At 32.5% G+C, this 12429-nt stretch overlaps 1 protein-coding gene across 1 annotated transcript in view; it reads right to left on the reverse strand.

Moving 5' to 3' along the window:
* DENND4C (DENN domain containing 4C) overlaps nt 1-12429 on the reverse strand; it is a 139093-nt gene that overhangs the window by 78509 nt on the left and 48155 nt on the right. The window contains exons 3-6 of the mRNA XM_051997438.1: nt 10583-10835; nt 9758-9827; nt 7815-7984; nt 403-641 (exon numbers count right to left, since the gene is read on the reverse strand). Coding sequence (XP_051853398.1) covers nt 403-641; nt 7815-7984; nt 9758-9827; nt 10583-10835 — 732 coding nt within the window. The remainder of the gene's footprint in view (nt 1-402; nt 642-7814; nt 7985-9757; nt 9828-10582; nt 10836-12429) is intronic.

The raw sequence follows: 12429 nt of genomic DNA on the forward strand, positions 1-12429 counted from the left end.
CAAGATCTCAATAAGGGGAAAGAGGAAAAAGGGAGAAATAAGCCTTCCCTTCATCTGAAGACCTGAATTCAACTACCACTTCTATTTAATATGTATGTATTTACATAACTTGTTTCTATTTATGTAATATATAAATATTATATATATTTAATATGTATATATAATATATCTTGGACAAGTCATTTAACTTTTATGGACCTCCAAAATCTCATTTATAAAAAAGGAGTTTTGTAGAAATGACCACTGTAAGATATCCCTTTCAGTACTAAGTTCATGAGGTTGATGAACCTTGCTTATTGTGCTGAAAATTTACAAAGAAATGTAAGTTTATACACACATATACACTAAAGTTCTGTTTTCAGTATCAGTACTATCAACAAAGACACTTGAAGATATTCTTACTTTTCAATGGGAAGAGGATGAGGTCCAGAAACTGAAAGTTTGTAAATAAACATGAGAAATTTTCTAAATGCTTCAAAGAAAGGCCAGCGTGAGAGTAGACAAATGCATTTGTTTGAATTGATAGATTTAGGAACCACTCTTCTTTCCACAGGTGTCAAAAGGCCCAGTTGCATAAGTTGCTTTTCTGTTAGCAGCTCCCGAGAATATGGCTCATAGAACTGAATAGCAGCACCATAGACCTGAAAGATAATTGAATATTAATTCTAATAAACAGCATCATTTTGAAGCTATTAACATAAGCTAGTATGTTAAGGACCATGCCTAAGTATGAAGGGGCAGGTCGGTTCTTCGAGGGCCTCCACATCCGTGAATCATAACAACCCTGAAGGAGTTGCAAACCAGCCTTTACTGACACAGATGTTGCTTGTGGGTTGGGAATGAAATAAAATGGAAGTAAGAGAAAAGAGGAGAAAAGCCAGAGAATGCAACTGGCTCTCAGTTTTCTTGTATCATTATCATCCTCTCACATGAAGGGATCCAGTCTTCTGGTCTGAGTTGGATCCCCAGTGGCCACTGCAGATGGCTCCCATAACAAATGGCGCCCCAACAGGGACACAAACACAAGAAATAAGGCAGTGGCGGCAGCGGCGGCAGCAGCAGCAGCACTCAAGAGCTTTTCATGAGTAGGATCCTCCCAGAGTTCCTTTGATAATAGGGGGGTTGGAGGGCGGGGGTGGGAGAAAGAAAGGGAGAAGAAACCCAGTAAGACTTTTTAGTTGGGATAATTAAATGGGCCAATACATCAAAGGGCTGACTTAAATGCCTCTTCTAACTACAGTCCTCTTCCCTGTCAGTAAATTTGCCTTCATGACATCTCACAAGATGATTGTGAGCCACTGGCATGTGGATCCCATAACATTCAGCAGCCACTAGCAGGTTGCTCCCATAACATTAATATATTTATTAAATGAACTTAATTTTAAATGACGTTAATCTCATCCTGACTCTAGATACTCTTCTGTATTTATCTTATTCCATACTAATAATTTTTTTAAAAATATAATTAACAAACTAAATTCCAAAAGATAAAAATTAAGTAAGGTAAAAATATACTTTCGTAAGATTTATACACCTATTATCTAAAGTAATACCACCTTCTTACTGACTTTATTAAAAAATAATCAATTTGAGTTTAGTGCAAAGAAAATGCTGAATCCAGTAAGATTAAAAAGCAAAACAAACCCCACCTAAGGAATACTAACTTTTAAAAATAATGTTTAAAAAAAAAATATTTGATAAACCAATACTTGTGCTTCTTATCAAACTGTGATAAATAAATGAATTTAAGTATATTAAATGCTAATTATATGCCAATCATTGTCCGAAGTACCAGAAATACAAATTAATAAAAAATTCTCCACTCTCATAAAGCATACATTTCTAGCTGGGGAAGAAAATAAATGAGTGTTCAACTTCCACATGGAGGAAAAAACCTGGTGAACCTGAGCTTCAAAGGAAAGAGAAAGGTTCAGTGGGAAAAGCAGTAAGGTAGCTTGCAAGACTGCCAACTTTACCCACCAGAAAGTCACATTTTTAAAGACCTCATTAATTAAGAGGAAAGCCAGGTACATTATTATCAACGTTGTCTCCTGACAAGTAGATAGGTTCATAGGGTAGCATCAACCCTATTCAAATCCCACAATTCCAAGTGGGGAATGGGCCAGAACTCTCCTAGGTATTATCACTATAGTTAAATCTTCCCCATTATTAGCTGTTAAGAGCTGCATTCTTGATGCATTCTTGACTCACTCCAGAAAATGCATAAAGAATCCCTTCTATAGCTTTTCATCCTCTGTGACTACTGTTCATGTCTTCTTAAAAGTATTCCCTACCACTCAATGCCATGTATTGAACTTTTCTTCTAGATCTCTTGATTTATCTTTTCCTTTGCTCTAATCCACTTCTAGTGGCACATCACTTTGACAAAATCCTTTTTTTTAAAATTTTCAATATTTTATTTTTGCAAAAACATGTAAAGTTAGATTTCAACATTCTTTTTTGTAAGACCATGTGTTCTAAATTTTTCTTCCTTCCTCCTTTACCTACCCCCTCCCATGACACAGCAAGCAGTCTGATATAAGTTAAATGTGCAATTCTTTTAAATATATTTCCATATTTGTCATGCTGTGCAAGAAAAATAAGATCAAAAGGGAAAACACCATGAAAGAAAAAATAACAACAAAAAAGTGAAAATATCCTTTGATGCACATTCAATCTTCATAGCTCTTTCTCTAGATCAGTTAGCACTTTCCATCCCATGCCTATTGGAATTGCCTCACTGTTGAATCCCATTATTGAAAAAAGCCAAGTTCATTACAGTTGATAGTCATACAATGTGTGTGCAATGTTCTCTTGGTTCTAATCACTTCACTCAGCATCAGTTCATGTAAGTTTTTCCAGGCTTTTCTGAAATCAACCTCCTAATCATTTTATACAACAATAGTTTTCCATTACATTCATATAAAATAACTTATTTAGCCATTCCCTAATTGATATACATACACTCAACTTCTAGTTGCTTATCACTATAAAAAGGGCTGCTACAAACATTTTTGCTCATGTGGGTCCTTTCCCTCTTACTATGACAAAATTCCCAATGCTACCTTTGGTATAGCATCATTATGACTGTATACTACAAGCTATTTACAAACATAACACTCCAATAACAAACAGACTAAATATAGACATACAGAAGTTAAATGATCCCAGTAACCAAGTGTCTGATTAAGAACTAACAAAAATGGGAAAGCTGGAAAAAAAGTCTGGCAGAAACTGGACAGAAACTATCTCAGTTTACCAAGAGCAATTCAAAATGGATATGTGATTTATCATAGAGTGATATACATAAGCAAATTAGGAGAGCATGGAAATTTTTGCCTATCAGGTCTACAGATAAAGGAAAATTTTCTGACCAAAAAAGAATGAGAGAGGTTTATAGAAGATATAACAGATAGTTTTGATTACATTAAATTAAAAAGATTTTGTTCACAAAAACAAAACCAATAAAAATTAGAATGAAAGCAGGAAAGGGCAAAAAAAATTTACAGCACATTTCTCTTTAATAAAAGGGTATCAAATATATGGGAAGAATCAAATTTATAAAAATAAGATCCATTTCCCAGTTAATAAAAGGTTAAAGGATATGAACAAGTAATTTTTAGAGAAAATCAAAGCTATTGATAAGTCATTTAAAAAAAAAAGTCCTAAATCACTAATAATAAGAGAAGTATAAATTAAAACAACTCTGAGGTAGTCACATCCATTATAATCTAACATGGCAGAAAATGAAAAGGAAAAATGCTGCAGAGGATATATAAAAACCAATGCACTGTGGATCTGTAAACTGGTCCAAACATTCGCCAGAATAATTTGGAACTATGTTCAAAGTGTTATAAAATTATGTAAGCCTTTTGACCCAGCAATACTACTACAAGGTCTATATCCCAAAAAAAATTTAAAAAGAGGGAAAAGACCTATATGAACAAGAACATTTATAGTAGCCCTTTTGTCGGAAAGAGTTGTAAAGAATTTCAAAAAGTTCCAAAAACTTGGAAATCGAGGGAATGCTGATCAATTGGGGAATGGCCAAACAAGTTGTGGTACATGATTGTGATGGGATTACTGTTGCACTTTTAAGAAATGATGAGCAACTTTTTGTGGTGGCTAAGAACTGAAAATTGAAAGATGTTCATCAATTAGGGAATGGCTAGACAAGTTGTGTTATATGATTTGTAATGGAATATACCTATGCTCTAAGAAATAAGCAAAATGATTTCAGAAAAACCTGGAAAAATTTAAATGAACTGAAGCATAATGAAGTGAGTAGAACCAAGAAAACGTTATACATACAACAGCAATACCACTCAATGAAAAACTGTGAATGACTTAGCTATTCTCAGTAATACAGTGATTGAAAACAATCAATGATAAAGCATATTATCCATCTCCAGAGAAAGAATTGATATTGTTTGAATATAAATTGAAGCATGTTGTTTTTCACTTTCTTTCTTTCATGTTTTCTTCTTTTACTCAAGTCTTCCTGTACAAAATTACCAATTTGGAAATGTTTTGCACAATAATACATATATAACCTACATTTGAACTTACCCTTTGAGGTATGGGGGAAGAGAGAGAATGTGGAACTCAAAATTTTGAATGAAATTGTTAATATAAAAAAATTAAGAAAAATAAATTAAGGACAACTTGATATCGGAAAAACCTGGGAAAATCTATATGAATTCAAAGTTAAGTGAGCATACCATACCATACAATAATATTGTAATAATGGTAACATGAAAATCTTAGCTATTCTGAACAAGACAATGAGCCAAGCCAATTCCAAAAAAAACATGAGGAAAATGCTATCCACTCCCAGAAAGAAAACAGTATAGCTTAAAGCATGATTTTTTTTAAACTTTATTTTTCTTTTTTTGCAACATGGCTAATATGAAGTTTTACATGATTTCACATGCACTGATAGTACCCTGTTTGCCTTCTCAATCATTGGGAGACAGGAGAGAATTTGGAACTCAAAGAATTTATTTAAACAAGTAATAAATTTTTTTTTTAAATTAAGAAAAAATCCAAAGACTTCAATGATCTATTTGTGTAATGGGTAATCCTAACAAGCAGCATCCACTTAAGTCTGGAAAACACTTTTTTTTTTTTTTTTTTGCTGAGGCAATTGGGGTTAAGTGACTTGCCCAAGATCACATATCTAGGAAGTGTTAAGTCTCTGAGGTCAGATTTGAACACAGGCCTTCCTGACTTCAAGGCCAGTGCTCTATCCACTGTGCCATCTAGCTGCCCCTACATATTAACTCTTGAATGAGCATGATCTCAACCTCTTTTTGGAGATTATGCAACATCCCAGGCTTGATACCATTAACAGTATCATGTGCCAACAGAAGCAATCTACCGAAATTTTATCTTAAACTCTGAGCTGGACATCTTCCAGGAAAGCAGCAAACTCTTTCATAGGGCAGACAAAATACTATGTCTTCACATTCACATTAATAAGTCAAAGAATCATAAAAAAAGTTCTCTCCTAAGCAATTGCATATGGCTTTAACTTACACATGGGAAATATCTTATAAGAGGAATGCCACTAAAGTAGCATTTTGACCTATTTAGTCTTACTATAAACTGACTGGGGTATTCTATATTTTGTATCAGGTAGTCAATTATGTGATTGTAAAAGATAGTCTACTGCAGAAAAATGTCTGTTTTTCTTTTCACTTTATTATGAATCAACATCATCAACAAACATTTCTATATACAAAGAACCGAAAAAAGGGGGACTGTATATGAAGTTGAATCTCTATTGCACATAGATTATGATAATAAATTTAACATGACAATAACAATACCATCGACTTTGTCAGTTGTCCTTATGAATACCTTGGGATATTATTCTGCATTGTTTAAAACATTTCATTGACACTCTTCTTTATTTTCTTCTTTGAGAAGCAGGCCACGGAAAGGCAGAGTAGATAGGCAATGCAATTATGATTGCATAACTTTCTCCATTAGACCAAATAAAAGTCTTTTCTTATAAATAATAAAGTACATTAAACCAAAAATATGTATGTCTCATTCTATAGCTTTCATAATAAGGTCATATAATTAGAGTCAAATGAGACCTGAGAGGCCATCTATTTTTGGCCATCTCATTTTGCAAATGAGAGAAGTCAGGCTTAGAGAAGATAACACTATGGGCACACACTTGATAAGTTTCAGTCAGGACTTGAACATTTCTATATAACACTTGAACATCAAAGTCAAACTTCATATTATTATTCATAATTCAAGAATGTGACACTGGAAATGTATAATTTTCAGAAGCAAATTTCACAAGAAGCAAATTTCAATTCTACTTATGTTCTAAGGTTTAATTTTCTGCAAATGTTTTAGCCCTGTTAAATCACAAATACCATTATATAATAATTCTATTTTAAAATCATAAATTGGAAACTTTATTAGAAAAATTATTAGAAAATTCAATAAACATCAGATAACTCTTATAATAGCTCCTCTGGCAGCTTTGTTACGTTTTACACATGACATAAAATTCATCAGTCTCATTAGGTAGGGATCCAGGAAACAAATCCTATCACATCTCCTATATTTATATCCACCAGAACTAAAAATCCTCAAAAAATATTAAATATGCAAACAAAGCAATTCACCTAACAAAGTCTAACAAATGAACACCTTACTTTGGACACAAAGGCTCATTATTTCACTGAAAGTTAAATTTTAAATTTTTTAACAACTACTTTAAAAGAAATAAAGCAGATATCCTTAAAAGACCAGCTTCTATGTAGAGAGATGACTGATTTATAACTAGGCATCAATTAGCTACTAAGTCACAAAAAGGTTATATAATTTGTAAACAAAGACTGAGTATTCAAATTGATTATAAAAAATAATACAGGACCTTGACATAAGCATCTATGTGAAAATTGACGATTTAAAGTGCTAATCTGGAAAGGTCTTTCTTTAGCTCTTGAAATATTTCCTGTTCATACTATTTGTATTAATAATGTACTGGATTGTATACAAATATTATGGAATATTATTGTTCTGTAAGAAATGACCAGCAGGATGATTTCAGAAAGGTCTGGAGTGACTTACATGAACTGATGCTGAGTGAATATGAGCAGGACCAGGAGATCATTATATACTTCACTAACAATACTATATGATGATCAATTCTGGTGGATGTGGCCATCTTCAGCAATGAGATGATTCAAATCAGTTCCAATAGAGCAGTAATGAATTGAACCAGCTGCACCCAGCAAAAGAACTCTGGGAGATGACTATGAACCACCACATAGAATTCCCAATTCCTCTATTTTTGTCCGCCTACAGTTTTGATTTCCTTCACAGGCTAATTGTACACTATTTCAAAGTCCGATTCTTTTTGTACAGCAAAATAACGTATGGACATGTCTACATATATTGTATTTAACTTATATTTTAACATATTTAACATGTATTGATCAACCTGCCATCTGGGGGAAAAGACAGGGGGAAGGAGGGGAAAAGTTGGAACAAAAGGTTTTGCAACTGTCAATGCTGAAAAATTGCCCATGCATATATCTTGTAAATAAAAAGCTATAATTAAAAAAAAAAAAAAAGAAAGAAAATTAAATTAAATAACATCAAAAAATAATAATAATGTACTGGGTTTAAGTCAATCACCACATGACCAAATTAATACTTATTTTAAAATTAAATAATTTCTCTATAACAATAATAATCAGAAAGAAAAGGAAAAAACAAAACAGATCAAAAGATTTTGAAAGAAAAAATGTTTTTATAGTAAAAATTGCTATTTTAATATATACCTTTTCTGCTGAAGAAGCTGTTAGAACAAAAGTTGAAAAAATTGGAAGTGGGTATTTGGTTTGGGGATCCCAGCATTCAATAGTAGCTCCCATAGGAAGGCAGAAAAGAGGCACAGATTCTGAGAGTGGAAAAGATTCATAGTCTTCTTCAGGATATCTAAAAATTAACCCTTTAGGGTAAAAGGGAAAAGAAACATTTTAAATTATTAGTATTTTAAAAGGACATACAATTTAGTTTAGGAAAAGCAAATCTATAACTTTAGACAAAGGTATGCATAAGAAATGTCAAAATCAAATACCAAATTATCTTATAAAAATTAAGAAATTTAACATTTATCCCATAAGTGTCATATTAATCATGAATAAAAACTTCAATAACATGAACCCTTTTTAAAATTTTGGACACAGCCATCCAAAAAAAGAGAACTTAATTGTACATATTTACTACAAGAGTTTTGTTTTACTTTTTTTTTAACTGAAGAAAGAAAAAAGGAGAACATAAATTATTAATTTAAATAAAATTAAATATAAAAACAATAATAAATGACTCAAATACTATTCCTTAAGACCAGAGAACCAGTGAATTTTACAATAGCAGCTACATATTACTAAGGTGAAGAATGGCAGGAAATATTTGCAAAGAGTTGCTACTTAGTTGAGTAGAAACCCACTTGGGTGGGGAGGACACTGAAAAAGTACTCTACCAGAAGCCAAAATAAATAAACTTTGTGAGATGCTCCTCTAAGTTCATTTGGGAAAACTTCAAACACAAATTGTGTAAAAGGGCACCAAATATATAAAAAGCTTCAGAGTAATCAGGGAAAAAAACATTAAATAGTGGCCATTTTTTCCTAACCTGCTAGATCACTAGCAACCTACAGAATATTTGTGATACGAAATCTCCTCAAGAGGCCTCGCATAACTAACAGTCAAGAGCTAGACAACAACTTGCAACTAACTCACCAAGTGTTTTTCTGGCACTAAAAATTTTAAAACAGCACAAAAGCCTATATTCTTATGTGGTTTTGCTCTTAAAACTTGAATACTTTCACAAAGCGGATTTATGAGAGTAAAAAAATTTTAAATACAGTTTTTTAAAAGTGAAAGAAAGCTAATAATAGTCAAGGTGAAGAGAGAAAAGTTTAAGAATTAAAATAAAAATTACATCAATATGAGTTACTATTGTTGTATGAATAATTTTTTTCCAATCATATGAACTAGTCTGATCTTTAATAACATTTTCCCAAAGAATCATGCATACACAATTCTCATTTATATGGTTACTTCTTTTCACAATATGACAGTCTAGAATTTTGTTCTATTTTACAACTGGATCATAATTGTATTTTCTGATCTAATCTCATGACATCAATGAGAAAGAGGTCATACTTTAAAAATCTTTTAACTCATGACATTTCATTTTGAAGTTAATATAGCACTGAGAGATGTCGTGATTGCTTTTTGCAGGAAAAGTTCCTCAAGCCATTGTTCTTACCTCCATTGTCCCTCAACTCCTCTCCAATGCTGGGTCAGTTTATAATGGAAGAAAGAAAGTAAATCTACTTTTTATGGAAAATAATAGTATAGCTACAAATCAAAGAAATAAATATAAGGAGTAAAAGTATAGCTTAACCTCCAAAATACAACAGGACAATAAAAAATTTTCAATTTGCACGGTAAAATATATGAATGTATTCTAATTTAAGGAAACAGGAAAAAACCAAGGATTTACATTCTTATTATTAAAGATTGTTATATAAGCATTTAAAGGAGAAAATATTTAATGTGCTGTATAGAGGTTTTTATTTTTAAGCATTATTTCAAATATCAATTTTAAACCAACATAATATAAAAGATAATTTGATGAGTAAACATTCATCTCTCCTGCTGAGATATCAATGTATACTAACATACTAACAGGAGACAGTTTAAAAATAACTTACCAGCTTTATATGCTATTGAATTAGAAGCAGGTACAGACTTCTTGTAACACAGATACACATTGGAACCCCACTGTAAAACATAAACCAAATTTCACAAAATCAAATAGCAGAAAGACAAATTCAGAATGTATTAGATGTTCGAGAAATTTTAATTAAAATGTCAAAGCATTGATTTAAAATCACATACTTTACATGTATGTAAATACCTAGGAATACCAAACAAAGTAACAATATACAAAGGTGAAAATTCTGAGAGGAAGTGAAAAAAAATTTATGTAAATTCCAAATTGCCTCAAAATGCACAAATTTGAAGATAACAGGAATAAACATGTAAGATTAGAGCCTTAAGGAATTAGTATAACAAGAGGGCACCCAAAAAATTAAACACAAAGAGACTGGAATCAAAAATAAAAAGCTAAATTTGGAGAATAACATACGAGTCCCACTTATTCAGGCTGTGATTACTAAATAACTGGCTGACCAGACTTCATAAGTAATCTAGTCCAACTATAAAGTGAAGTTTAAGAGTTCTCAACATTCTAGTGCTCAAAAATGAAAAGGAGGGACAGAGAGAATTCACTGAAACAACTCTATTGGTACTGCTTCAGATTCCTACTTCTGCCAAATACACAACTTTCTTGTATTAGCGTAATCAAGGCAATATAAGGAAATGTCAACAAGAGACAGACTCTTTCAAGTGGTAACAACTAAAAATGAAAAAACTTAAAAGCTGAATAAAATATAAAGTAAAATGCAGTCTAGTATTCCATCTCCCTTTTTTTTTGGTCACAATAAAATTTGCAAATCAATCAAATTTTTTCTTACCATTCCACAGTTTAAATTCTTGTCAACTTTGCAAAATGTATGAGGAGGAGTTTCTCCTTTACTAGTTACAATAACACAGATATCTGTTACAGCCAAGGAATTCTGAGGTCGTACTGGAGGAGCCCTTCGATAAGTGATGAAGATTCTTTGTGAATTTGTTGAACTATTGTTGACATTGGCACAGCGACCATAGGGTGTGGCTTGTATCACTTCACAACCTGAAATAAGTCGTTCTTTCCCTTCATATAATACTCTGCAATAGAAAAGGAGGAAATTATGTTTATCTTTTATTATTTGCCTACATACATACACAAGTTGCTTCTGAACTGAAATTGCAAAGTAAAACCAAGTATAATTATCTGGAACAATGGAATTTTGACTAATAATATCTCAAATGGAGCAGTTAGATGACCCAATAGATAGAGCACCTAGAATTAGGAGGACCTGAGCTCAAAATCAGCCTTAGATACTTAACTTACTAGCTGTGACCCTGGATATCCCAAATGCCTCACAAAATAATCTCTCAAATGCAAGAAAGTTTTTAAAGGTATTAAAAAATGATTCAAAAGATTAATTTACAAATATTTTGTATTCAACTGAATTTATAGCAGTAAAGTAAAAAATTATGCTCCCATAGGGATGGGGGTGGGTAGAAAGGTGGGAGAAAGATAGAGGGGAGAGAGAGAGAGGGAGAAACCCCTCCAGTCTCTGTCCTGAATTAACCCTACATTATTAGTTGCCCACTGGATATAATCAAACAGAGGTACTACAGGCATCTCCAGCTCAACTTACCAAAATGAAGTTCATTCTTTTCCCTACAACCTTTCCTTGCACCAACTTAACCCATCTCTCCTTCATATTTCCTTTTTTCTTTCTATTTGCTCCTATTAAAAAACTTGTTAGCTATAACTCTTCATTTTTCCTCTCATATTCAAAAATCAATCTGTTGCCAAGTACTCCGCAATATCACTTACATCTGAACCTTCCTTTCCAATTATCATTCACATGGCCAACACCCTTATTTACTTCTTCCCTTGAACAACTAAAACAGTTTCTGAAATGAACCCTCCGTTTTCAGCCTCTCTTCTCTAATATATCTTCCAATATTTGTCAAATTGTCAATCTTCCTAAAAGCTCTCAAGCTTTCTGGGATCAAGACACTCTTAAAAATTATTGAAAACCGTCCATAAGGAGCTTTATGCCTACTGGTATTTATCAAATTACAAATTTTAAAAATGGTAGTTAGGAAAATAGTTTTGACCTCGTATTCCTTGAAAGGGTGTTAGGCATTTCCGGGGTCAATGAACCACACATTGATAACCACTGTCCTAAAGCAAGTCAGATAACATTTGTCACCACTGTCCAGCTCAAAACTTCTAGTGGCTCAAGGAGAAAAATATATGTTGCAGTGTTAACAATTAAAACCTTCACAATTTGATCATACTACAGGTTCATTATTGTACTTTCCAGCCAAAATGGTGTTATCTGCTATTCCTCAAAATCAGCCTTCTATCTCCTACCCTGTGTCTTCTCAGAGGTTACCTGTCCTGCCTGGAATAGTCCTTTTTTGTCTCCACCTGATATAATCCCTAGCTTCCTATTTTAAGGCTCAATCAGAAGCCACCTTTTCTTCCATCAGCTTATCTTAATGTTCCTGTGACATTATATCCTATCCTTCTTCAAATTATATTTATATTTAATTATTCATTTAATGTTGTCTCTCCCAAGGAAAGGTCCTTGAGGAAAAGGCCTTTTTCATGTTGTCTTTGTATGCCTGATTCCTTAAATATAAAAAGAATTTAACCAATTGTTAAATTGGCACTCACTTGTACCTAGTATTCAATAAA

Source organism: Antechinus flavipes, chromosome 1 (genome assembly GCF_016432865.1).
Source record: "Antechinus flavipes isolate AdamAnt ecotype Samford, QLD, Australia chromosome 1, AdamAnt_v2, whole genome shotgun sequence".
Classification (NCBI taxonomy): Eukaryota; Metazoa; Chordata; class Mammalia; order Dasyuromorphia; family Dasyuridae; genus Antechinus; species Antechinus flavipes.